This window comes from Cladophialophora yegresii, assembly GCF_000585515.1.
Source record: "Cladophialophora yegresii CBS 114405 chromosome Unknown aczIN-supercont1.6, whole genome shotgun sequence".
NCBI lineage: Eukaryota > Fungi > Ascomycota > Eurotiomycetes > Chaetothyriales > Herpotrichiellaceae > Cladophialophora > Cladophialophora yegresii.
The window spans coordinates 995,186-1,019,102 of NW_006913050.1; the positions used below are offsets into that span (position 1 = coordinate 995,186).

Sequence of the window (23,917 nt, forward strand, 5' to 3'; positions counted from 1 at the left end):
TGCGGGCGCAGACCGAGACGTGTACCATGTCTCGACAAGACCATCGTCCAATACAGTGGTCGGTGCAGTCAGAGCTCTGCACTTGCCAATCTGATCAAGTCCAAAGTGCGCCATCCAACAGATGCAACTGACAAGTCCTCAGCATCTTCCTGTGTTGGCTCCTCATACGCCTCGTTCAACATAAAAGCGTCACGTACCGTCACGCGTGCTAAACGTGCTCGGCCTCGAATCTCAAAGAGAGAGCCCCCGGCCACTTTTCGAAGAAGAATGGCGACGCTTGTTCCCGGAAACTGGTAGACGACATCGCCTGCTTCCGTGCGCGCCGAAGCGAATCCGAGGTACATCCCTTCCAAGGACCGCTCTCCATAGGCCAGATGCGTACGCTGCCAAATAAAGGCAAAGAGATCCCTAGGTGATACTGTCCACTGATCGCACGGCCCCCAGATATCGGCGCAGTCTGAGGGAATGCCTGCCGAAAAGTATGCGTCAGAGGCAGATGTAGCCTCCCGGATAGGCTGGATGTTCCTGCTGATGGGAAAGGTTGTGTCAAAGTGCGTGAGCCCTTGGCATCGCTCTCGCAAGGCCTGTGCGCGGCCGAATAACGCTACGTCGTCGACTCTGGATGATGTGACGATGCCTCGCCTACAGAGGGTGCTGACGACGTGGCAGTCGCGGCCACCTGTCTCAGGACGTATGCGGAGAGCTCGGGCTGTGGGAACGAGCTCGTCCATCTTGATCCCAAGTTGTTTTCCCAGTGCAAGAGCAAAGGGTATGGCCTTTGTTGGGTTCAGGCTCTGCCGAGCAGATGAGAACTCGACGGTGGTCAGCAACAAATCAAGCTTGCTCACATCATAGGAAACAGGGAAGCTTTCGCTGGCCAGCCTCGACATCGACACTAGCGCGTATACATTGTCCAGAGGTTCGGCGCACTCGGTAGAGGCGTAGTCGCGCAATAGCTGCTCCAAAGTCACATCCGGCCCACGTGGAGATCCTTGGAGGTCGAGAATTCGAGCTGCGAGACTGTTCTCAATGCTACCTGCACGGCGCCGTGGAACGTCTCGACCGCGATAATTTGTGATCCATGAGCTGTACAGCTGGATCAATGTCCTGACATACGTGAATGGGACGGTGAAGGTACCGCAGCATATCAGGGCGGATCTTGCAAGAGCGAGCTCTTGTATGATCCAGCGCCTGCGCCAGTATTCGTGGTCGAAAAAGGCCTCAATGGCGGCCAGATCAGGCCTCTGATCCTGCTGGTAAGTATGATCGTGCTGGTAAGTTGGGGAACCCAGGCGGAGTGCTCCGGATACTGATACAACACGAGCGTCGTCGTTGGAAGCCAGCGGAAAACGATGGTTCTTCAGCCATGCCACTACGCCAACAGCGGTCTGGAAGATCAAGGCCATTCTGCGCACCTGCTGGATGTTAGGACTCCGAACACTCTTCCAATTCAAGCGGGTTCTCTTAAGACAGGCTCCGCGCAGATGTGCTTGCAGGAAGACTGACCTGGGCGCTCCTCTCTAAGTTGTCCCGTTGGTTGATGCAGATGGCATCAATCCAGTACGTTTGGGAGTGACGAGGATGCCGAAGGTCGAGCAGTAATTCATATAGATTCTGTCTTACCCGAAACTCAAGGTCGTTGACAAGTATTGTCTTGTCGGCTGGGGGCTGTCCCCACGTGTAGGATACGGCGTTGTAGAGTGGCTGTGCCGCGAGACGGGCAAGCTTCAAACGGCATCTTATCTGCTCGTTCTTGTTTCCCGGCAGCAGTTCCAGGAGTCGGAAATCATGAGTTTCAGTCAGGCTCTCATATACATATTCCCGCCGTTTCAAATGGTTGGGAACGTCTCGGCGAGCAAGATGAATACGTGTCGCTGGAGCCGGGAAAACTGCCCCTGACTCTCTCGCCCAGAAAGGCATGGCGAGATTGTTGTCAGCCCACAAGGCTAAGGCTAGGGACGTCCCTTGCTTTCGTGGCTGAAGCGCGCTCTGCTAAATCTGCTTCGTCCCACGAGGACGCTCCATTGCGGGACCAACACGCTCTACTCGCAGTGGTCGGTTGTGGTGAAGGAGGAAGAGAAAATTTTCATGCCAGCCTCACGCGGGATGAAAAGGCGCCGAAAGGTGAAAACGGCGAAGCCAACAAGAGGGGCTGGGACAGCGAGGAATACGAGCGCGGCTGAGCGACCATCCCCGCCCGCGTCGATTGATCGGGCGCGGAGTCGAAGGGTCACTAGGTCAAATAGGTTGGAAACACCACAACATCGAGCGTCGATGGAGATGAGAAGAGGCGACTGAACGAATGCCTGCGACAGGGTAAATCACACTACCAAGTCTCATGCGATGGTTAAAGTCATGTTTGCAAAGCGCGACGAAAGACAAGGCAGGCATGCCATCTGGCCCGGCAAGAGCGACTATAAGTATAAGGCTGAGTTATTTGTAGTATAGTCCAAGGCATTGGCACTGGATTGGGCATCAGCGCCTATCAGTGTCACATTGTCGGCTTCACTCTGCATCATCCCGCCCGCCGTAGACGCTCGCTTCGCCCTTGGCCATGTAGTCGAAGGACTCCTCGCTCGTTGTCGTGGCTGGTGGGCTCAGGGTGTCGTCTCCGTCCTTTCGCCCGTCGCCGACCTGCTGAAAGAAGTCCTCAGGGCTGTCACCTTCTACTGATTTCGCCTGCCGTCCCTGCCACAAAACACCATCCCCAAATCCCCAGCCAAGTCCCTTTTTTGTCCTCTTAATTTCCTCCTCTCTCAAACTTAGACCAGCCGTTTCGCCAGAGACACCCTGCAAGGGCAGATTCCGACTATGCCACTCCCCCAGGAACATGCCTTGGGGATCACTCTCATCCCTCACCTTCATGAACTCAGCCATATCACCACCGTACGTCTGCTCGAGGTACCGGCCCGTCGTCCTTGCGGAGAAGTTCTTGGCCCAGTGTGGCTTCGCTCCCATCTCGCGCATAAGATACTCGAAAGCCTCGTAGTAGGTGTCGTGACAGGGTGGGTCGCGGCCGTAGGGCCGATACAATGTAGCATTGAGGTAAAGCGTAGGGCTTTGCGCCATCGTCGGGTCGAGATAGGGTCGCACTCCGGATCGGTTCAGGTCCTCTTGACCGGTATGGGTCACGCGCACTTCGACAGGACAGTGGACCCAGATGCCCTTGCTCGAAACCGGGATCTTCGCCGTCGCGTCGTCATGGTTGATCCATGCCGATAGACGGGTGATTGCCTCGGGACCTTTATCGAGCGGCAAAGCCCATTCATTCACAAACTGCGAGTACAGGCAGTCCATCAACAATCCCTCCCGTGCAGGTTGGACAGCGGACATTTCGAAGCGGCCTGCTTGAAAGCCATATTGCATGCCGAAAACAAACCACTCGATCCAGGGCAGAATGCGCGGGACGTAGTTGGAGAGATACAACAGGTTATGGTAGATGTAATAGCCGAGTCGTCCGCCGTAGAAAGTCTCGTTGGGCGGGCGACGAGGAGACTCGGTTCTCTGCCCTCGCCAAATGACCGCGCGCTTCAGATACGGCAGCCACCAGACGCGAGTGAATTCGTCTTTCGTCCAGAGGTCCTTGTCCCACGTGCCAAGGACTTCGTCCAGGCTGTGGAGCGACTGGGACCAGGAGATGTCAAAGTCCGGCACAGCCTGGATGGTGATTTCGACGATGATGCCCAAGGCGCCTAGTGAGAGGAGTGCGGCTCGAAACAGCTGCGGGTTCTTGGTCTTTGAGCAGGTGACCAACTGAGAGTTGGACAGCAAGATGGTCAGTGACGTGATGGATTCCGAAATCAACCCGTGCTTGAGACTAGAGCCGTGAGTACCGGTCGAGATGACTCCGGCGACGGATTGCACATCGATAGAGCCTAAGTTGGGGAGCGTGTACCCGTCCTTGGCCAACTCGATATTCAGGTCATGCAAAGAAATTCCGGCGAGAACGCGATAGAGGCCGGGGTTGCCGTCCACGTCCTTCTCGAGGACAGCGCTGAGATGGTCCAGATTAATCAACCAGGACGACGTGCACGTGAGGTCGGACGGCGAATGGCCAAAGCCCGTCACACAAATGCGTTTGCAACACCTCCGGGCAAGGGTGACGATCTTCTGGAGCTCTGGGATCGACGACGGCTGGAAATACAGTTCCGGGCGCGAGAAGAATGTCTGGGCCCAAGTATGGTGGAGATATCGCAGCTTGGGGTTGAATGGGACGGAATCACTGATCCTGACCAGCTCGCGCTGGAGTTTGGGGTCGAGGTTGGCAGTGGCGGCGGTGCTGGGCCTGGCTGAGGGGTCCGAGGCCGTGGTGTTGGGTTTCGTGTGTGGCAAATTGGGAGCGGCCCAGTCCATGGCTGTCGTCGCAGGGCGCAAAAGGAGGAACGTGCTCAGCGATCAGGGCATATTCGACGGAAAAGCGGGCAGCGGGCAGCGGCGGTGATGAATTGACCAGGCGGGCAGATGGGAACCAGAATTTGAACCGGAGGTGACGATGAGCCGCGGGCGAAACAGAAGCACCACAAGCGCCAGAAGCGCCGACTCGCATTAGATTGGCGCCGCGGCCTCTGATTGGGCAGCGGCTGATAACGCCGGCTACAGGCATTCCACGCACATTCGACGTCTTCTGTGTATGTACGTACCACAAACCCCGTGGAATATGGACTGTAACTTTTCCACACGCCCAGTTGGCCAAAATGTTCACAACATCCGCCTCGTTTTTGTAGCGCCGTAGCAGGTCATATCACATTCAAACCGTGAACTGTACAAGTGTACACGAATCCCAACCCATTCAGTCGAGACATCTCACCGTGGTAGTCCCAAGACCCTCTAGCCTGAGCAACTACTCAGAGAGGAATGCCTAATTCCTGTACCACCTCTTCGACACGCAGACATGACTGTTCCGCTGGACGCGACGATTTCTGTGACGTCCATTTCCGAAATATTGACTTGATGTGCTGCGGAGGCTCACCCATCACAACATAACAAGACGGCAAAAGAGGCCTGTCTTGGACAGAAGACGACAGGACGGCTATCTCTTGGGCGACCTGCACCGCTGTGACAAATTCGGCGGGCTTTTTGGCGAAGCTGCCGATCAAACTGCGAGAGACAACAACGTCAATACATGGACCCGAAAATCGAACACGCTTAGACTTACACATAAAGTTCTCGATAGACATCGAGGATGTGGATGTGATGTCCATCAAGGTCCTTCTGGCTGAATGGAGCGATTTCTTCCACCAGAGCCTTGAGACTTTGTTTCGGCGGCGAAGATGCCCTCAGTCCCCAAAAGCCGCCTAGGCCACCTGACGACTTTGGACGGTCGTGCTCGACGCGATAGAGTCTCGGTGGATGGCTGTCGCGCTCACCGGCTCCGCTGCTGCTCTGAGGTAACATTCGCTTGGATGAGCCGGAAGGCAGCGAGTCCCAGAAGCTTGCGGGTTCTTCGCCCTCCGAAACTTCCTCGATCTCACCAGTCAATCCCAAGTCCATGCCAATCAGCCTTGCGCATCCCACGTCTTCCGGGTTGCTGCCTCTGCCTTTCCATAGGTAAAGCTTGCCGAACTTCGCCGAAATGAGAAACGGGAGTCCCGTGCACAGGCTGTCGGCTGAGAGGTCGACTTCATCAAAAGCGACATGCCCAAGATGCCTTCTGCCGCAGACCATATATAGCGCTGAAGACTTGTTCCGCCGTACGATGACGATACCACCCAGAGCTTGGAAGAATTCTGAGCTCTCCTTGCCTTGCTTGATCACTTCCAGTTTAGCACTATTCTCGCGCGCAACTTTTCTGCAGAATAGTTGAGCATCTTCCACGGCTGCTTCGGGCACTTCGTCCCCGCACCAGAGATACACCTCGGACAATTTCGAGCCTGAGGGCAGTTGCATCGAATGAACACATAAATACAGGCAATCCTCGAAGAGAATATGTTCCTGTTGCGGCGGCATCGGCGTTTTCTTACCATCGCCGGACACTTCCCAGATCTGGTTGCTCAGAGTCTTGGGCTTCTCTGGTGTCTTATTCTGGGCAGAAAGGAAAGCATGCGCGTCAAACTCCACCTTTTCACCTGCGGTCGGCAGGACGCCAAAGAAGCTCTCAAGCCGGGATCTAATTGAAGGCGACGATGTCGTGGGCGAAATAAACTTTCTAGGGGATCCTACTGCTCGCATTGCTAGCGGTTGCGGTTCCGGCGGTGGCGTCAATACGGGGGCAGCAACCAGCTTCCTTAAGCCAGTTCCAAGCTGCAACCCAAGCCCATTGGCTTTCGGTGAGCTAGTGATGTCAGGCTTTGGAGCCTTTGGAGTGTTGAGCTTAGATTTGTTCGGCGTCAAAGGCAAAGTCGGCGCAAAGGCTGGAGAAATCGCCGTCGTCTTCCTCTCGCCATCCGAGTCTGGAGGTGATGATACCAATTTTGAAGGATCAGGCAGGACTTCGACCTTCTTTGGCGTGCCAGGTTTCGCAGGCGTGCCAGAGTTGGATTCCCTTCTTAGATCCGCAGACGTCTTAGGCTTCGGTGGAGGGGCCAAGTCAACACTCCCAGTTGGTGCACCCTGATTTGACACCCTTCTTAGTTCCGCTGATTTGTTGGCAACGGCGGGCTTCGGCTTTGACTCCGACCCCGTTTGGGAAGCAGGAGGTGGTTTATTGACAGACTGCGTTGCAATAGCCGCTTTGGCAATATTGGCCGTCGGCAATTCCGCTTTAACTAGCGTTGGATACGATTGTTTGGCTTCAGTCAGGTTGGGCTTCTCAATCCCTGCTGCGGGCGTAGTCGGCAGCGACCGCTGGACTTCCCCCACGACCACGTCTGCATTTTGGAGTCCCGTTGTGGGGTTGCTCATACTTGTTTTCGGCGCGAACGAACGTCGCGGCAAAGGCGCTGTGGGTTCCAAAGGGGACTCTGCTGACCCTACGGCCTTTGCTGACATGGAGGTGGAGTTTGTTGCGGCCTGTCCAGATATGGGTTTGCTGCTCGCAGTGGAAGATGCAGCGGTCTTAGGAGCCCTTCTTTTGGGGCCCTTGGAACGCGCCTTAGTCATATGAGTCAGCTCCGCAGGATCTTCTTTCGTGCTTTCTCGCGGGTTCTGATGAGTGTCGCGGACCTGCATCCCACCTCGACCGTTGGAAGACGCATCTCCAGGAGGCTTCGGGCTACCACTTCGTGATAGTATGCCAGCAAGTGCAGGATTGAGCCGAGCAGCGAGTTTGCTATTTTCAGGGCGCTCCACTCCGGAGAGTGACTCGGCTAAAAGGGCAGGTTCTGCCACCCGGGTCTCTGGATTTTGCTGGCTTACTCGAGCTGGTACATCGGACACCGATCGTGGAGGTAACACAGTCGCTGGAGCAGCATCGGATTTCTCGGGGTTGCTTGCGAGTATTGTCGGAGGTGCCGAAGTTCGCTCAGATTGTGACAGAGGTTCTCCCCTTGCTGGAACTGGTTTGTCGTGGAGAACCTGTGGCTTCGAACCCACAAGAGATGGCTTGGTACCCAAACCGTTCAATGGCGGTTTCCCGCCGACTGCCCGAGGCTCGGACGCCAATATATTGGGTTTGCCCGCCATATCATTCTGCCTCTTGCTTTCGGTCTTCTCAGATGAAGTTCCCGTCTTCTGCAACGCCATACGCCTGGCCAGCGCCTCCGGTACAGGGTCGTTATGTTTTTCTGTGGGGCTTGTCGCTTCAGGACGTCTGACGATTGCACCACCACCTGTCTTCATTGCTTCCTTCTTTTGCAGGATGCTCTCTTTGAACTCGTCGACCCTTTTCGTCTTCTGCGGGCCACCTGTGACGTTGAGCGCTGCCTTCCCCATGGTGATGTTGTCCTTTAACTCGTCCGGGGCGACATAGTTCTGAGTTTGCGCGCGCTTCAACTTTCCAAAGACGGCTTTGAACTCTGGTTCCGTGGTGTTATTGCCGGTTGGGGCTGCTTGACGCGACTTGAGACTGGCTCTGAAATCGGGTTTTGGAGGGGTACTCGGCTTTGGCTTCGGAGCTGGCATTTTTGGGCCAGGTTTGGGTTCACGTAAGGTAGGGTTCTGGAGCCCTTTGGCCGTGTCTTGTTCAGCCTGCAATGGTGTAACAGACGTGCTAATCACCTTTTCGGTCGAGCTTGACCCAAGCTGAACCGGTGTGAGATTTCTCTTGGCTGGAACAATGGGTCTCTCCTCCTTGGTCGACGTGGAGGATGTATTACGTTTGTGCGCATCAATGGCATCTGAAGACGGCGTTGCTGTCGAGTTAGATTTCTCAAGCCCAGCTTTCGTCGAGTCTAGACCTACAGCCACACCGTTCGCGGTCGCATTTTCGAGTGTCTTCGAGTCCTTTGTTGATGATGTGCTGAGGGCTTTGGTTGCTACTACGGGCTTTGACCAGGCGTCTTTGCCGGCTTCAGACGGTTGGGACTGTTCCTGCTTGGCACGCTGCATGCTCAGCCTCCATGCTGGCATTTCGGGTTTCGCTGCTCTTGGAGACTCTGGCGGCTTGTTTAGGGCGCTCTCGAGCCAACTGGCCTTTGTCGGACTCCAGCGACGAGGATCTATAGTCTTCGAAGGGCTACGAGATAAGATCGTCTCGGACGGTGGTGGTGTTACCGGACGGGTCTGTGGTGGTAAATCAGAAACTTTAGCTGCTTCGGCTTGGGCCTCTTGCTTGGGTATGGCGTCTGGAGATGCCACTGGATCGTCTTCCGGCCGGGGTAGTGAGCGACCTTTTGTGATTATAACAGGCTCTCCGTGACCTGAAACAGGTCTCGAGCTCGAGAGTGGGGAGGAATGACCATCGCGCGAGCCTCTAACATCTCTTGAGGAACCACGACTGTGACCAGAAGTATAGCCTGAGACGGTAGCAAGGTGTGCTGGGCGGTTGGAGGCAACCGAGTCACCTCGCTTCAAGCCTGCACTTGCTTGTACACTCCATCTCTTGCTAACACTGTCCGACCGCTTCATCATTGCGCTTTCCACAAAACCACCCAGACCCTTAGTTGGCGACGGAGGACGTCCCGAAGAAGACAAAATGCTGGAAGTCCTTCCCAGACCAGGTGTGTCTACAGCAAAGGAGGTGTTCAGGTCTAGTGGCTTAAAGGTCGGCATGTCCAGCGCAGGAGATTTTGAAGGGGACGAGGATACCATGGAGACTGGCCGCGGTCTCGGCAGGTCTGAGCTCGACAGTTGTCGCTGGCTAGAAGACAACGCATGAGCCGATTTTGGAGGTGACGACGGAGGCGTGGGTTTCCCGTTTTCTTCCTCTGAGCGATCTTCTGCAGCATTGGACATGCCCGGGAGCCGCATGCCGCGGCTCGCGGAACCAGTCTTTGTGTCTGAATCCGTCTCATTCTTGCGGTATGCCGCAGAGCCCACGCCTCGATCAGCAGTCTGACGAAACCACGAAGGATCTCTAGTTTCCAGCGTCGCAGCAATATCTTTCCTCGACATCTCGTCCTCGGCTTTCTGAGGGGCGGCACTCGGAGCGGAGGGTCCTAAATCCGGGATGGATGCAACAGACAACGGCCGGGATCGCACAGCGCCTCCTCTTGATAAAGGCCTCTGGTTCCATGACAGTGTGCCACTTCTCGAAAGTGTGGTGGCATGAGCAGACGGGCTGGGCAGAGTCGGTTCGTCGTCCGTCAGTGGAGGTGGAGGTGGTAGAGGTCGAGAGAAGTCTAGCCCTGTAAAGGATGCTCGATCTTGTCTTGGGGATATTGAGCCAGAGCGGCCCAGAGTTCGTGATTGAAGAGGAGGGGTGAGAGCAACGGGAGGTTCAATGCTTTGTGTCGGCTTCGGCGCAGCCTCTCCCCTGGGCCTCGAGGACGCTGCAGGGCCAGTCTTTGAGGGTGACAGCGACCGAGCGCGTTCTGCATTGCATCAGCATGCCATCCCATTCTCTGGAGCAGACCATGTTTGAACTGTACCTAATCTTCTTGCCTGTCTCTCTTTTCTGGCTTGCAACAACTCTTCCTCCGTTCGCTTTGATCGCTCAGCCTCCTCGGCAGTCTGTCGGGAACTGAGGCTGGCAATCCGAGCCAGAAACTGGTCGACTGACTCGGAGCCATCGTTTGACACGTCCATTCTGCGTCTGCTCGTGAAAATGTACTGTTCGGTTACTCGAAGCCGACCTGGTTTAGGAGCACGCGGCACTCCACATGGGAAAGTTGGGGTTCAGGTTGAAAGGGGACGACAAGCGCGCGGTAGAAGAAATTGATAAGCGAGTGAAGGCGAATTGAAGAAGCCGAGAACAGGCCGCAGAGAGGATCTTGGACGACAACGCTCTCAGGTCGCCATATGACTCGTGGGCTGGATTAGTATTTGTTGATGTTGATGTTGATGAACGGGAAGAGGACGAGGGCGGCTTGTCGGGAACACGCGCTCGTCTCCGCAGCAAAATCGGAAACTCAACCAACGGCGATTTTCATTGTTTGTTTATTTTAACTTGTGTCCGTCAGCGCCTCCAGATCCCTCTGTCTTCGTCAGCTTTGGCGCAGCGGGTGCTATATGGAAAAGAAGATATCTTCAGATAGGGCTGATCATGCGACATGCTGCTTGACCTCCTGGTCGGGCTAGGCCATTGAGAGGCCAATTTACGGCCTGTGCATCTGCCCACCAGGGTCCCATGTGGCTCGTTCTGCGCCTCGTTTTAAAGTGACATCTAACGGCCAAGTGGGCTTCTATTTGCAGGCTTCCTCTCTCTGACTCCATGCTATACTCTGCCTCGGATCCTGACGCCGAGTGCTACATTCAATACAAGAAGAGCCGGTCGCGTGCGTCTTGAACCACCCAAACCAAGCCTTTCTCCAAGTTCTCACCCGTCATGGCGCTGCATGGAACCACCACCCATCGATGCGTCAAAACGGAATTTAGGTCGAGCAGCTGTGTAGCCTCTTGCTCGCTCATACCACCAGCAACATCCGTCTTGTTCAGAAATACCAGCAGACTCGCTCCTGCTAGGCGCTGAACACTGTCAGCTCACAGCAAGTGTCGATCCGGCATGCCACCTTACCTCCTCTAATAGAAGTCCTTTGAGCTCGGCCTTGCAGTCCTCAACTCGTAGCCTGTCAGTCGCGTCCACCACCCAGATGAGAGCATCAGTCTTCTCGAAGTAGTTCCGCCAATACGACCTGATCGTCTTTTGGCCCCCAACGTCCCAGATATTGAGCTTGTAGCTGTGCATGAATCATTTAGTTTCTCCTGAGGAAGCTCAGGGGGAAAGAGCATACCCTTGAAAGTCGATCGTCTTGATAATGAATCCTAGTGTTGGACTAACCGTATGAACGTCTTCATTCATTATCTTTTTGACTATGGTGGTCTTTCCCGCATTATCCAGTCCTCTACAAAAAGATTAGCGCTCGTCTATCTGCGTGAGAAGGGGGCCTCACTCACAACATCAGAATCCGCATCTCCTTGTCCTTCAGCCGAGCCTTGCGGAGTATGGAAAGCATCTTGACCGTATGCTGGCAGCTTCTCAGGCAAGGAATCCCGCTGCTTCTTGGCTCACGACTGAAGCTTCTCAACGAATTGGCTAGTTCATGTCTCTAGACAGTTCCACTTCGATAACAGTCTCAAGTTACTATCACGGACGTCTCAGCCGCTCGCAGCTCAAGCGATTGTGCTTCCATTAGAGTGCGCTTCTGAAATGCGTGTACCTCGTAGTCAAAATCCGTTGTCTCCTCATGACTGATTAAACCAGATAAACAGTACTTACCCAGAGCCCATCGGAGCTGTTACTTGCTGTGCTAGTCTCCATGAGTCGTCCACGGCCGCTGATTCGTTTTGGGACCGCAGCCGCTAGGCAGAGAATGGTAAAGCGGTGTTAGCGGCATCAACATGTCCTGGTGTCTCTCCCTCACGTCTTCCTCCACTTACCAGTCTACTTGCTCCTCTTCAAATTCACAGTATCCTCCTTGTTTGCTGCTTACCGCCATGTCAAGCTCTGCCTAGGGTCCAAAGTGACTCTCAAGAGGCAGTGCCCATCGACAAGTGGACATAGCATGGCCCAAACACAGGCTTCAGTAATTAACTGATCATCTTCACACCTGAGTGAAGAAGACTTTGCTTCTCACCCACATACCCTCAGCCCACGTTCACACTCTCCTAAATTTCTCCAGAGGTCAGAAAACGCAGCAGGGGTGGATGCCATGTCCTTCCCCTATGTCGGGGCGTCTACAATGGACAACGTCATGGGTATGCAAGGTCCTTCGAGACTGTCACCCGGAACATTTCAGGCCGCACATGTTAGTGACAGCACTGGTGCTCTAGCACATGACCGAAGTCACTTCACTAATGCGCAGGACCACTGGGAGAGGGTGAGTTCTCTTTGTTAAGCCCTCATTCCCTCAGTGTCGTCTTCTTGTTCTCCACCCGCGTCCTCGAGAATTTGCTTATTCTTTGCTAGATTTATTCACATCGAGCCATGGCCTTTGATCCGGATGCGTATGGCAACCCCATGGCCAGAAACAGGGATAATGGTGCAAAAAAAGGGCCATCAGAGCTAGATCGACACCCAGGCTGGCGTATCCCTCAACACCCACCAGCTAGTGAGCGGTCTTCTGGGGTGTCATGGCACTCTGCGCGAGGTGGAGGTTGGACACAAGGTCGAGGTGAGGAACAGATGGCGGAAGCGGAGCTGGAGGGTGAAATGACGTCTCTGGATGTCCAGTCGACAGCACCACAAAATGTTACAACAAATGGGAAAGTCAAAGAGAGTAAGCCGGCGCGGTTTGTACCTCAGAACCCTGTGGCGACTGTCAATGGCAACAACCACAAATTCGATGCTTCGGCATATGGTGATCCCTCAAGGAAGAAAATGACCAAGACAACAACCTACCCTCCGACATGGAGACAATCCCGATCGAGTTCTGTCAATACCCCAACTGGACAGCGAGATGGTCGGCCGACGGTTGCAACCGCACCCACTGCCAAACCCCAACCTTCACCACCTCACGCGCAGCAATACCGACCCACCTCCTGCGTCACACTCGATGCATCAAGAAATCCGCCGGAGTCGACTGACAACAACACGCCTCAGCCGAAGATAAATGTTGACCAAGAATCCCATCCTAAAACCACTTCCAGCCGGAATGATTCGACGAAGAAGTCAGCGACACCTCGCCCGGAGACCTTTGAGACCCTCAAGCAAGGTAACGAAACACCACAACAACTGATCGCTCGGCTCCAGGCTGAAGGTAAACGTGATGTCTTCCAGAGAGTCAAACGGAAGGATCAAGGTGAGATCCCTACCAATACGGGCCTGGCCCTATTGGATCTCCTGAGAAAACCCTTGCCTCCAGCCTCAGATAAGCCTCAGTCGGACGCGTACACAGCTGAACCACAACGGAAATCCTTGCCCAACATTGATCCAAGCTCGTCCTGGAATCAGCCCCCAGAAGAGCCCCTCAGACCCACTAACCACCTACTCACAGAGATGAAACAGGCGAACAAGGAACAGCGACACTGGGAGCAGGACATGCAGAATCCAGCGTTGTGGGAGCACGCAGCAATTCAGTCTGGCAATGACACCAGCAATATCCAGCTTCAGGGATCAGAGCCATCATACAACACCAAGGACGTGCAAAAGACGACCGGGCTACGGGATGAATCTGATGTGCGATCGGTCAATGACCGCGATACGTGGAACGTGGGCGCAGCTCGGCCGGCGAATGAGGTCACTGTACCCCTCATACAGCAGTCCCAGCAAGGCGGTGAGGACAGCTGGGCTTTGAGGCAGAATCCCGACAAAGCAGCACGCAGAGCCTCTCGCTGGGCGTCTGCTGCAGATATGAAGGCTTCCAAAGTTAAGACGGACAGCAACGCTGAGGGCTCAGAGGAAGTGGAAAGTGACGGCGACTCTACCAGACCCATGGCTCGAGGGTTTGGTCGTCTCATCCGCAGTCGAAAGCCTCCGGTGCCAGAAGAACGACTCGTCGGTTGGGATGGACAGTTCTTGCCCCCTCCAACTGACTGGGAGTATCGTCCACGGTTCTACAACAACACTCCCGATTACATCAGTGGTTTCGAGAACTGGCTCGGTGACGTTACAGTGCGTACCATGTCGGAAAAGTCCGTCGCAGAACTGAGCTTCGGCGTCCTTCCCACTGAGCAAGTCGTAAACCTGGACAATCACCCAGACGGAATTGGCTTTGCTCCGAAAGAAACCGTCCTCGGTCCAAACAACTCTGAGCGTTACGGACACAGACTGATCAAGCCAATCATGCCCGATCCTCAGAATCCAATTGATTTCGATGGCGATGCAAAGCTGGATCTTTCAGACCCTGACAATGCTCGATACAAAGATGAGACTGCACAACTTTACATTGCCAGACGCATGGCCCAGATCAAGCATGTCCAAATGGAGGCAGAGGAGAAAGCAAGACTTCAACAAGAAGCAGAGCGTCGAGAACAATTTGAGCTTGGAATGGACGCCAAAGCAGAGGAAGACGACGCTGCCGTATTTGGCGGGAGTAGCAAACCTTTGCCTCCTATCACAATCAAGAACATTTACCTCCGCCCTGCCGTCCAAGCCGATGCACCCGGAATGATGGAAATCATCAACTGGTACATTGCCAATGGATTCCGTCCACCTGAACTCGCGCCTATCAGCGAAGACGATATGATTGAACGCATGAGGATGGCACAGCACGCTCGTCTCCCCTTCATTGTGGCTGTCGAGCGTACTCGCAAGACCTCTCGTCCCAAAGGCCGCAGATACCCACGGGTCAACCCGAACCACCCTATTCAGAACATCGACCCGGATTACGTCGGTGTGACGCGCGATGAGCCGATCGTGGGCTGGGTGAGTGCTACAGACTGGGCCGCGCCCGACTACTGCGAGTGCATCGCCGCCGATCTAGAACTCTACGTCGCGGCCTCTTCCCGCAAATCCGGCGTAGGCCGCTGCTTGATGGATGCGATCCTGGACGCGACGGACCGGGGGTACATGAAGAAAGGCGGCTATGAATTCCGCGTCGCCCCGGAAGTCAAGCATATGTACTCTGGTGGTGGCGGTCGAGATCTCCACAAAGTGGTCTTTCAGGTCCGCTCGTACAACAAACCTGTCACGCCCGAACAGATGGACAGAATCCGTCGCTCAGCAATGTACATGCATGATCCGCCTCTCGATCGCAACGCATTCCGTCGAAACAGAGACCTGCACAGCCGTGCGCCGACTCCTGGCCTCTCTGCAGATGAACGAGAACCTCCGAAGAAAGACTTCTCCAAGTCTGCGCGCATCGACGATCGGGAGGATGACTATGAGATTTGGCTGAAAGACTGGCTTGAGTCATATGGCTTCGAGGAAGAGGCACGCCTGAAGATGATGGGCACCAAGCGTGGACGCTTCATGGACGTGAGGTACCTGAGTCGCGAGACGTGCTGGCAGCCCAGCGAGGGGAGGATCCCGGATTTTACCCATGGATATTGATCTGCTGGAGAGAGATCTGGGTGGGGATGTTCAAGGCGAGGGGGACGGAGCGACGAAAACAAGGCTGTGAGAGACAGTTGAAGCACGCGCGGAAACGGGAGGTCAAAAGGGACGGAGGTTCTTTAACAATCAATCAACACGGAACGGAACGGAGACCTCTCAACGACGACATGGAGCAATACGAGACATGATGCGAGGAGACGCGAAGTACGACGCACAACGGACGATTTCTTTTCTTTCACCCCCTTTCAATCGGATTTTCAGCTTCTCGGCTCTTTTATTCAACACGCTGTCCAGCATTGATGGTAAGCCTTCCATTAATGGCACTTTTGACGGATCAAGGCCATTTTCTTTCACAATATTGCCACGGTCAGTCAGGCAGTTGGCGACAGTTCCTTGCGAAGGACGGACCTCAGAACAGCGCAAGGTCTACTGATGCCGCGCCGTCAGGAAACTTGGCATGAGCATTTCCATAGTTCGTTTTCCCCTACTTTATTGTCCATAGAGATGAGAGCACGGCGCCGGAACAGGGTGACGATCCATTTCAGATAGACAGCCATGGGGCGAGCGAATCCTAGCACGATTCAAGCACATACGTAGTGTGATAGCTTGGTTTATCCACTATGGCTGAGGGTTTCGGGTCTCTCCATTAGACCATCGTCTGCCCACCTAATTCCATGCACGGTACACCCCCCGGCAATAGTAAGCCTCCGTGGCTGCATTGAGGCAGCTTCGGACCACAACTTCGGGACAAATACATAAGGGACTCTCCGTATTGTATGTAGCCAAGGTTCAGCTTCACCAGGGAAAGCTGCGGTGGCAGCGATCACCCTTTCTTGCTTCGCTAGTGCCCGGCATGTCAAGGGTGTCAGGAATCCTTCTTTTGGCAGTGACAGGAAGCTCGAGCTTTTCTTTCTATCAGAGCACATATCACATCCGAAGATGTAAGAGGCTAGCGTGTGAAAGGGGACTCTTTTCCAAGGCTCGCAAGCCACAGATTGTAGCGCGAACCGGATATGGAGATGGTCAGCCGCAAGAGATCGATCTCCTGTACAGTACTCCGGACTACGAGTAGGACTGGGTACTGAAGCCAGTAGCTTGGGACAGCTGCGACTTTACCTTGGTCTCTCTGCGTGCTTCCCAAGGCTCACAGGCACGGAGCTCGCCGCAAAGCCGAGTGTTGCCGGCCAGCTGTTGCACAAGACTTCCGCAGCTGCACTTTACGAGGTGGCAGCGAATGTTTACAGTACCACAGAAGCACCTTCGGGGAAACTTGAACCACAGTGGAGACATTGACTGGGGCTAAACGACCCTTGCGTCAGACGTCAAGTCGCGAGCCGATGACAGGCCAGGTTTCAAGGCATCGGCTGGTATTTCCGAATTTCCTTGGGGGTGACAGGTGCTTGGAAACCGTGATCATGACTACGCACTCACTTGTGGCCTTTGATTATCGAGCCTGTGGCAGCGTCTGTATAGGCTCAGCTGGGATGGACAACGCCCCCACCGATGATTATCGATGACTTCTCTCTCCGGTTGCGATATGCGGTGGAGATTCCTTTTTGTGTAACCAAGAGGATCACCAAGCAGCGATGGGGTTTCCAGATACGCGAGGGCGGCGGCTGGACGATCGACCAACTCATGATCCTCGGTATGCAGGTCATCGCCAGGCTCTGATTCGCCCTGGAGGCTCGGCCACGTTGCGCTCTCTTGGGTATTGAGCATCAAGGGCACATCTGAGACCTCTGAGCACTCGTATGGTGAGGCTGCACAATGTGAGATTGACACACGCTGGGGCACCATGATGTATCTGCATCTACCCGATCAAGAGCGCAGTCAGATGGCCTGAACTCGGGGTAAGGGGGGTAAACATGGTCCAGATCCTGGCTCTTATCGACGCTTCTCCGGGTCCAACACGAGCGTTCTCGCCCATCCGGAGTCGCGCAGCGCGACGCATGACAGCGCGGGATTAGTCAAGATATGGTTGAAGCAAACGGATTTACGAACCGGGCACACATCGTGCAATTTTCCTGGTTTTCCTAGTGCTGTCTGCGGCGTCGAAATGTACTATTGTTTGACTACACGATCACTCATTGGACCAAGGTCAACGCGTTTCCTGCTGGCGACGGGCGTCTGTTGCAGGATCTAGCAAGGTTTCTTGGACATATGGCGCCATAAAGATGTGCATGGGTGCATGCTGCCATTGTGGTTGGGACCTCCAGGCTTCCCGCGCTTGCACCGGAGCCGAGCTGAAGACGGGGTGGGAGAACACGCGCGCTGTCTCTCTTGGATCCGCCTACACTGCTTCGCGGAACCAAAGGGGACACGGCGGGGAAGACAGACACACTGGAATGAGGGCGGTAAGCTGATCCGGGATTTTCGACAGAGGACGAAGCAGCGCGCCGAGAGTAGTGCAAGCAGCTCCTGCGTCCGAACCACTTATCTACGTACGTTTGGCGCGGCAGACGCGGTTTGATAGAAGCTCCTCTTCGGGTTTGGGCTTGTCGATCGTCCCGCTCGAGGACTGTGTACACATTAATCGAGAAGTGGGCGGGCGGCAGCAGCGGCGTCTGCAATCGTGCACAGGCCAGCATTGTTTCCGTGCTGAGGTCGTCAGGGTGAAGGAGGGAAATGGCCTGCAAGTTGGGCTGCACACATGTTCGCCTAATTATGCCCTAAGCATTCATAGGCTTGCCTGTCGTCAGACCCTTTCCAAGGAAACTTTAACTAGCTCATATTCTGGGTGACCCCTCGCGCGCCCACACGCCCACACTAGGCACTCGGGCCCTCGACCCTCGACCCTCAACCCTCGACCAGCTCTTGCCCTTCTAACTTTTTAGTCGTCCTTCCCGCACTTTTCCCTTCGTCTCTGCCTCACCCCTCCATCTTCCTCCTCGACTGTCTTGCTTTACTGTCGTGCGCGCGTCTCTCTTAGTATCGCAGCGTTACTTCTGCTTTCCTGCTTCACTTGGCGCACTGCTCTTCTCGGGAGTTGCTCACTTGTTGCGTCTGGTCCGATCCGTGGCTTGGCTGTCCATTTTTGGTCCCATCTAACCACTGTGCATCTGATCTGGTACGTAGCAAAGTCCTCCAGCCATCTCTTGCTTCCCCTCGGATGAACCCTCAAACTGTGGCGCAACTGTCACCGACGAACTGCGAGACGGCCGCGACCGGAACTCGGTGTGCTCAGAGATTGCGATGGTGGGAGCGGAAGTCGCGGACGCAAGGGCAACGTCAACATCAATGGGGACAGAACAGCACACAAAGCGACATCCAGACGACTTTGGACACGGGGCTCCCACTGCAAACACATTCTTGATCCTGCTGTCACCAACAGCTGTCCTGAACCTGGCCGATGCGCACTAGCGACCACTTCACTGCCATCCCAAGGCGCGGTTTTCACATTGAAATTTGTTCGATGCGCTGACTTCTGTCTATCTCCCAGACTTCAGAACAACCTTCAATCGCCATCGAAGTTTCGCGATCGCTTTGTACCCTCCTCCCTTGGACAGTCGCCGTTCGGGATATTCTTGTGGGACAAAAGTTGGGTTTGAGTTATCAGAACGTCCACATAATTCCTTCAACACCCTCTTCATAGTCGTCCTTTACAAGACGCCTTTACTCTGTACGCATATCCAGCACCTGCACTGTCCTCTGCGGAGGTCTCGTGACCGGCGAGTTGGTGTCAACCCGGAATCTGACTCATCTTACAGAAGCTCTGCTTTAGCCTTCGGTTTCGTCATCTCATTTTCCGTCTTCCAAAATGTCGTTCCCCGAGTACGGTCAATTCCCGAACGCCCAGCAAGAGGGTGCTCCAGGTTCAGGTCCTCCCCCTCAGGATGGACCTGCTCCAGGACAGCCGACCGACCCCTCTGCTCCGCAGCAGATGTCCTTCCCGACTCCTGATGGGGGTGCGGCGCCGCAGAATGGCCAAAGTGCGGATGGCAAGACCACTCTCTGGTAGGTTCGAATGCCGACGCAGTGTTGTGATCCTCGAGGGTTGACTTCGGCCTGTAGGATGGGTGAGCTTGAGCCCTGGATTGACGAAAACTTTGTGCGCAATCTCTGGTTCCAAATGGGTGAACAAGTCAGCGTCAAGATGATCCGCGACAAATTCTCAGGGTAAGTTTTGGCAGAGCCACGCCCCTCCTTCGCACGTCTCTGAACTCATGGTAGCAGCAATGCCGGGTACTGTTTCGTCGATTTCTCCTCCTCTCAAGCTGCCGCCAAGGCTCTCCAACTCAGCGGTCAACCTATGCCAAATTCAAGCCGTCCGTTCAAGCTTAATTGGGCTTCTGGCGGTGGACTCCAGGACCGACGCGACGATCGCGGGCCCGAGTACTCTATCTTTGTTGGCGACCTCGGTCCTGAAGTCAACGAGTATGTTCTGGTCTCGCTCTTCCAGAGCCGCTTCCCCTCTTGCAAGTCGGCCAAGATCATGACCGACCCTCTTTCCGGCATGTCTCGTGGCTATGGTTTTGTGCGTTTCTCCGACGAAGGCGACCAGCAGCGTGCTCTTAATGAGATGCAAGGTGTCTACTGCGGTAATCGCCCGATGCGCATCTCGACCGCGACCCCAAAGAACAAAGGAGGACCAATGGGAGGCATGAACATGGGTATGCCAGGCGGTGGTGCTCCGATGGGCTATCCACCAATGGGTCAACCACCTATGCCATTCTATGGTGGTCAACAACAGCAGCCGCAGCCCATGAATCAGTTCACCGACCCGAACAACACCACTGTGTTTGTCGGAGGTCTGTCCGGCTATGTTACCGAAGACGAGCTGCGCTCTTTCTTCCAAGGATTCGGAGAGATCACTTACGTCAAGATCCCGCCTGGCAAGGGCTGTGGCTTCGTCCAATTCGTCCAACGACATGCTGCGGAAATGGCTATCAACCAGATGCAAGGCTATCCCATTGGCAATTCTCGAGTCCGCCTGAGCTGGGGTCGCAGCCAGAACAATTCCGGTCCCGCCGGCACCCCGTACCGCCCTGCGCCGCCTCCACCCATCTATCCTGGTGCGATGGGCGGCATGCCTCCTGCTCACCAGTACGGCAGCTATGCGCCGATGAAGGTCGGTTTCAGTCCAGGCCCTACTCCCCCACAGGGACCATACTGACATGGAGGCAGTAAGCATGTCTAAGAACTTCGGCGCAGCAGGCGTTTCGTCCTTGGCCAATGCCTTATTCCTGATGGGGAGCGGAAAGCAACGTTTTCTTTTGTCAATTCATTGAAAGCAGCGCGCAAGTCGAACCTTTAGCGTCATCATCGTCGGTATGGGAGGGTTTTGTCGAACGAGAGAAGAAAAGTTGCTTTTTATTTCACCTTCGCAATGACCCCTTACCACCCGGTTGGCACAATCGGCTGTGTACAACACGATCGATTCAATAGGGCATTCACTTTTGGTTGAAAGTGATGATACGATACGAACGACAACGACGAAAGATTTAGCATGTGCTTGGGAAAGCAGTCATGGCAAGGAAATGGGAAGCATGGACGGATCGTGGCAAGCATGGTGATGGTGGTGGTGATGCGCCGGGAGGCATTTCTTTCTTTTTTCTCACTTCCAGCCTCTCCCATGGACTCAGTAGTCTCGTGGAGTCATGCCCGACGGACGCTGGTGGAACTAGGCAACGATTGATCAGTACGAGCTGAGCTGACGTGGGAGCCAAAAGTGTTAGGTATTCGACAGTGATTGAACCAACACAAAACGATCATTGACAGTCAAAATTCGTGTAAGGTGACTGCTTTCTTGCATATGCTCAATCGCCACTCACTTGATCCTCACCTCGAGTTGATCTCGTGCCAGGCATTGCACTTGATCCTCAACGGGAGTCGATCTTCTGAAAAGGCACTGAATGATTACCAGGTAGCTCCACCATCTCGCACCCCTCTTCCTCAGCTTGTGCAGTCTAGGCAGAAGTGCTCTCTGCCCACCACCCCAAAACACTTGCAGGCGTCCGTGTTATTTGCTCCTGCTCGCAGCCGCATTGGGGAGGTGGCCGACCGTGCCGCACTGGGTTGTTGCAAGCGCTGAGCCTCGGCTGACCAAGCATACTCCGTACACACGTGAGAAACACCTCGGGATAGGGGAGTTTGCCAGCCAACTTTCTCCAACTGTGCCTCTGTTGGCGATCGCCCGACCACAACACCTACGGCAATCGCTTGGGAATGTAATGTAGTGTAAAACCCACCTGCGATATCGAAGCGGGAAGTGGCTTTTTGAAGAAAACCGGCACTATACATCCCTCTCGGTGTCGAAGCGGAAGTGGCTTCGAAGAGGGAAAAATCCTCCATTCACTAATTACGTACGGCCAAGGTCGTCCCGACGGACGTTGCACGACCACGACGACAGGTTCCGCTCCGAGGAAGTCAACAGTGCGGACTGGACTGACGAGTAGTGATACATTATCACGGCACAGTAGGGTAGCTGTTCTACATAGATACAGATATCCAGCCAGACCATGTCGTCTCGATCCCGCCCGGTCCGCATCGCGGGGGCTTCGGGCTCGGCCTCTGACCGACGCCACGCCATGGCCGCCTTCGCCAAAGCATACCCCATGGACCCCATCGACGTGATCATCTCAGACTACATGTCCGAGGTGAACATGACGATCGGGGCGGGACGGAAAGTCGACGCCTCGGCCTCGAGCCACGCGCAGGACAACGCTTTCTTGGGCCCTGCGGGGCCCGCATTCGAGGCCTCCTTCGTGGAAGCATTGGAGCCCGCACTCGACGACCTCGCGCGGTACGGGATCAAGGTCGCGGCGAACGCGGGCAACGCGGACGTGCGCGGCCTGTACAGCGTCGTGTGCGAGATGGTCGCGCGCAAGGGGCTCGGCGAGAAAGTCAAAGTCGCGTGGATCAGTGGCGACGAGGTGCTCCCGGCGATCAACGAGGGGTTGAAGAACGGGACGTCGAAATTCAAAAACATCTACACGGGTCAAATACTCGAAAAGTGGGAGTTCGAGCCCATCTACGCGCACGCCTACCTCGGGGGCATGGGCATCGCGGAGGCGTTCCGGCAGGGCGCGCAGATTGTGGTGTGTGGACGCGTCGCGGATGCGTCCCCCGTCATCGGCGCGGCTTGTTGGTTCCACGACTGGAGGCGCGAACAGCTGGACGAACTCGCCAACGCGTTCGTCGCCGGCCATATGATTGAGTGCAGCAACTATGTCGTGGGCGGGAACTTCTCCGGGTTCAAAGCCCTCGAGGCGGACGGGCGGTGGGTCGATATCGGGTATCCGATCGCCGAGATCGCCAGTGACGGAGGCGTCGTGATCACCAAGCAGAAACACTCCGGCGGCATGGTCAGCGTGCACACGTGCTCGTCGCAGCTGCTGTATGAGATCCAGGGGCCTTGGTACTTCAACTCGGACGTCACGGCCGTGTTGGACGGCATCTGGTTCGAACAGCTGGCGGTCGATCGGGTCGCGCTTCGTGGCGTCAAGGCCTTGCCTCCTCCGCCGACGACAAAGGTCGGGATCACTGCGCGGGGTGGCTTTCAGGCCGAGGCCTGGTATTTCATGACAGGGCTGGATGTCCCGGAGAAGGCGCGCATGACGGAGGCGCAGCTCCGCAAGGGGTTGAGCCCTTATTCCGACAAGTTCACGACCCTGGCGTTCAGCGTGCTGGGCTCGCCTGGCGAGGACGCCGACTCGCAGAACGCAGCGACGTGCGTGTTTCGCGTCTTTGCGCAGGCCAAGCAGGCGAACGACATTGCGCCGCAGAAGTTTCTCCGTCCCGTGATTGACAACATCATGCAAGGCTATCCGGGGAGTACCTTCCACCTCGATTTCCGGCAGGGCATCCCCAAGCCTTACTTTGAATATTATGTGACATTGCTCGACCAGGCCAAGGTGTCTCACAAGGTGCACTTTGCCGACAAAGAGACGCTGATCCCGCCGCCGACACTGACAAAGACGTTCCCGGAGCGACAGCCTAGCCAGCCGAGGACGCAGTTGGAGATCGATCTCACCAGGTTCGGTCCCACGACGCGGATTCCACTCGGGAGGATCGTGCATGCCCGCTCCGGCGACAAGGGTAGTGATTGTAACTGCGGCTTTTGGGTGGTGCATCAGGACGAATACGTCTGGCTGCGGAATTTGTTGTCCATCGACACTGTGAAACGGTTGCTGGGCAAAGAATACGACGAGACGAGGACGCCCAAGATCGAGATCGAAAGGTTTGAGCTTCCGAATCTGCGGGGTGTGCATTTTCTGTTCCGGAATCTGTTGAACAGGGGTGCCACGAGCACAGCGGTGAGTAGACCCGATCCATGTCCTAATGGTGTTGTTGCCACGATCGTGGCATTGTTTACCTCACCACCCCGGAACGTACAGATACTGTACCGGTGGATGCTAACAGCTGCGAGTTGCAGGGCGTGGACTTCTTGGGCAAGAATTGCGCCGAATATCTTCGGAGTAGACACGTTGATGTACCGGTGAGGTTTCTGGAGAGAGGGAGGTTGTGAGTGACGAACGAAAGTACAGATACATGCTGCGGAGACCGGGT

At 55.2% G+C, this 23,917-nt stretch overlaps 7 protein-coding genes across 7 annotated transcripts; 3 read left to right on the forward strand and 4 right to left on the reverse strand.

The window, feature by feature from the left end:
* Positions 1-68: 68 nt before the first annotated feature.
* Positions 69-1,920, reverse strand: A1O7_08369 (uncharacterized protein; the record flags this gene model as incomplete). Its single annotated transcript, XM_007762362.1, has 2 exons — positions 69-1,415; positions 1,507-1,920. 2 exons carry the CDS (start codon positions 1,918-1,920, stop codon positions 69-71), a joined length of 1,761 nt encoding a protein of 586 aa, XP_007760552.1.
* Positions 1,921-2,505: 585 nt separating this feature from the next.
* A1O7_08370 (D-arabinono-1,4-lactone oxidase) lies at positions 2,506-4,353 on the reverse strand (the record flags this gene model as incomplete). Its single annotated transcript, XM_007762363.1, has 1 exon — positions 2,506-4,353. The coding sequence occupies one exon, from the start codon at positions 4,351-4,353 to the stop codon at positions 2,506-2,508; it is 1,848 nt and encodes a 615-aa protein (XP_007760553.1).
* A 491-nt stretch (positions 4,354-4,844) lies between these two features.
* On the reverse strand, positions 4,845-10,062 carry A1O7_08371 (uncharacterized protein; the record flags this gene model as incomplete). The annotated part of the gene is made up of 3 exons (XM_007762364.1): positions 4,845-5,097; positions 5,156-9,848; positions 9,906-10,062. 3 exons carry the CDS (start codon positions 10,060-10,062, stop codon positions 4,845-4,847), a joined length of 5,103 nt encoding a protein of 1,700 aa, XP_007760554.1.
* A 666-nt stretch (positions 10,063-10,728) lies between these two features.
* On the reverse strand, positions 10,729-11,429 carry A1O7_08372 (ADP-ribosylation factor-like 2; the record flags this gene model as incomplete). Its single annotated transcript, XM_007762365.1, has 4 exons — positions 10,729-10,941; positions 10,991-11,153; positions 11,208-11,318; positions 11,371-11,429. The coding sequence occupies 4 exons, from the start codon at positions 11,427-11,429 to the stop codon at positions 10,729-10,731; spliced, it is 546 nt and encodes a 181-aa protein (XP_007760555.1).
* A 971-nt stretch (positions 11,430-12,400) lies between these two features.
* On the forward strand, positions 12,401-15,406 carry A1O7_08373 (uncharacterized protein; the record flags this gene model as incomplete). Its single annotated transcript, XM_007762366.1, has 1 exon — positions 12,401-15,406. The coding sequence occupies one exon, from the start codon at positions 12,401-12,403 to the stop codon at positions 15,404-15,406; it is 3,006 nt and encodes a 1,001-aa protein (XP_007760556.1).
* A 3,760-nt stretch (positions 15,407-19,166) lies between these two features.
* Positions 19,167-20,522, forward strand: A1O7_08374 (uncharacterized protein; the record flags this gene model as incomplete). The annotated part of the gene is made up of 3 exons (XM_007762367.1): positions 19,167-19,363; positions 19,421-19,525; positions 19,580-20,522. 3 exons carry the CDS (start codon positions 19,167-19,169, stop codon positions 20,520-20,522), a joined length of 1,245 nt encoding a protein of 414 aa, XP_007760557.1.
* Positions 20,523-21,867: 1,345 nt separating this feature from the next.
* On the forward strand, positions 21,868-23,876 carry A1O7_08375 (uncharacterized protein; the record flags this gene model as incomplete). Its single annotated transcript, XM_007762368.1, has 2 exons — positions 21,868-23,664; positions 23,784-23,876. The coding sequence occupies 2 exons, from the start codon at positions 21,868-21,870 to the stop codon at positions 23,874-23,876; spliced, it is 1,890 nt and encodes a 629-aa protein (XP_007760558.1).
* Between the last annotated feature and the right edge of the window lie 41 nt (positions 23,877-23,917).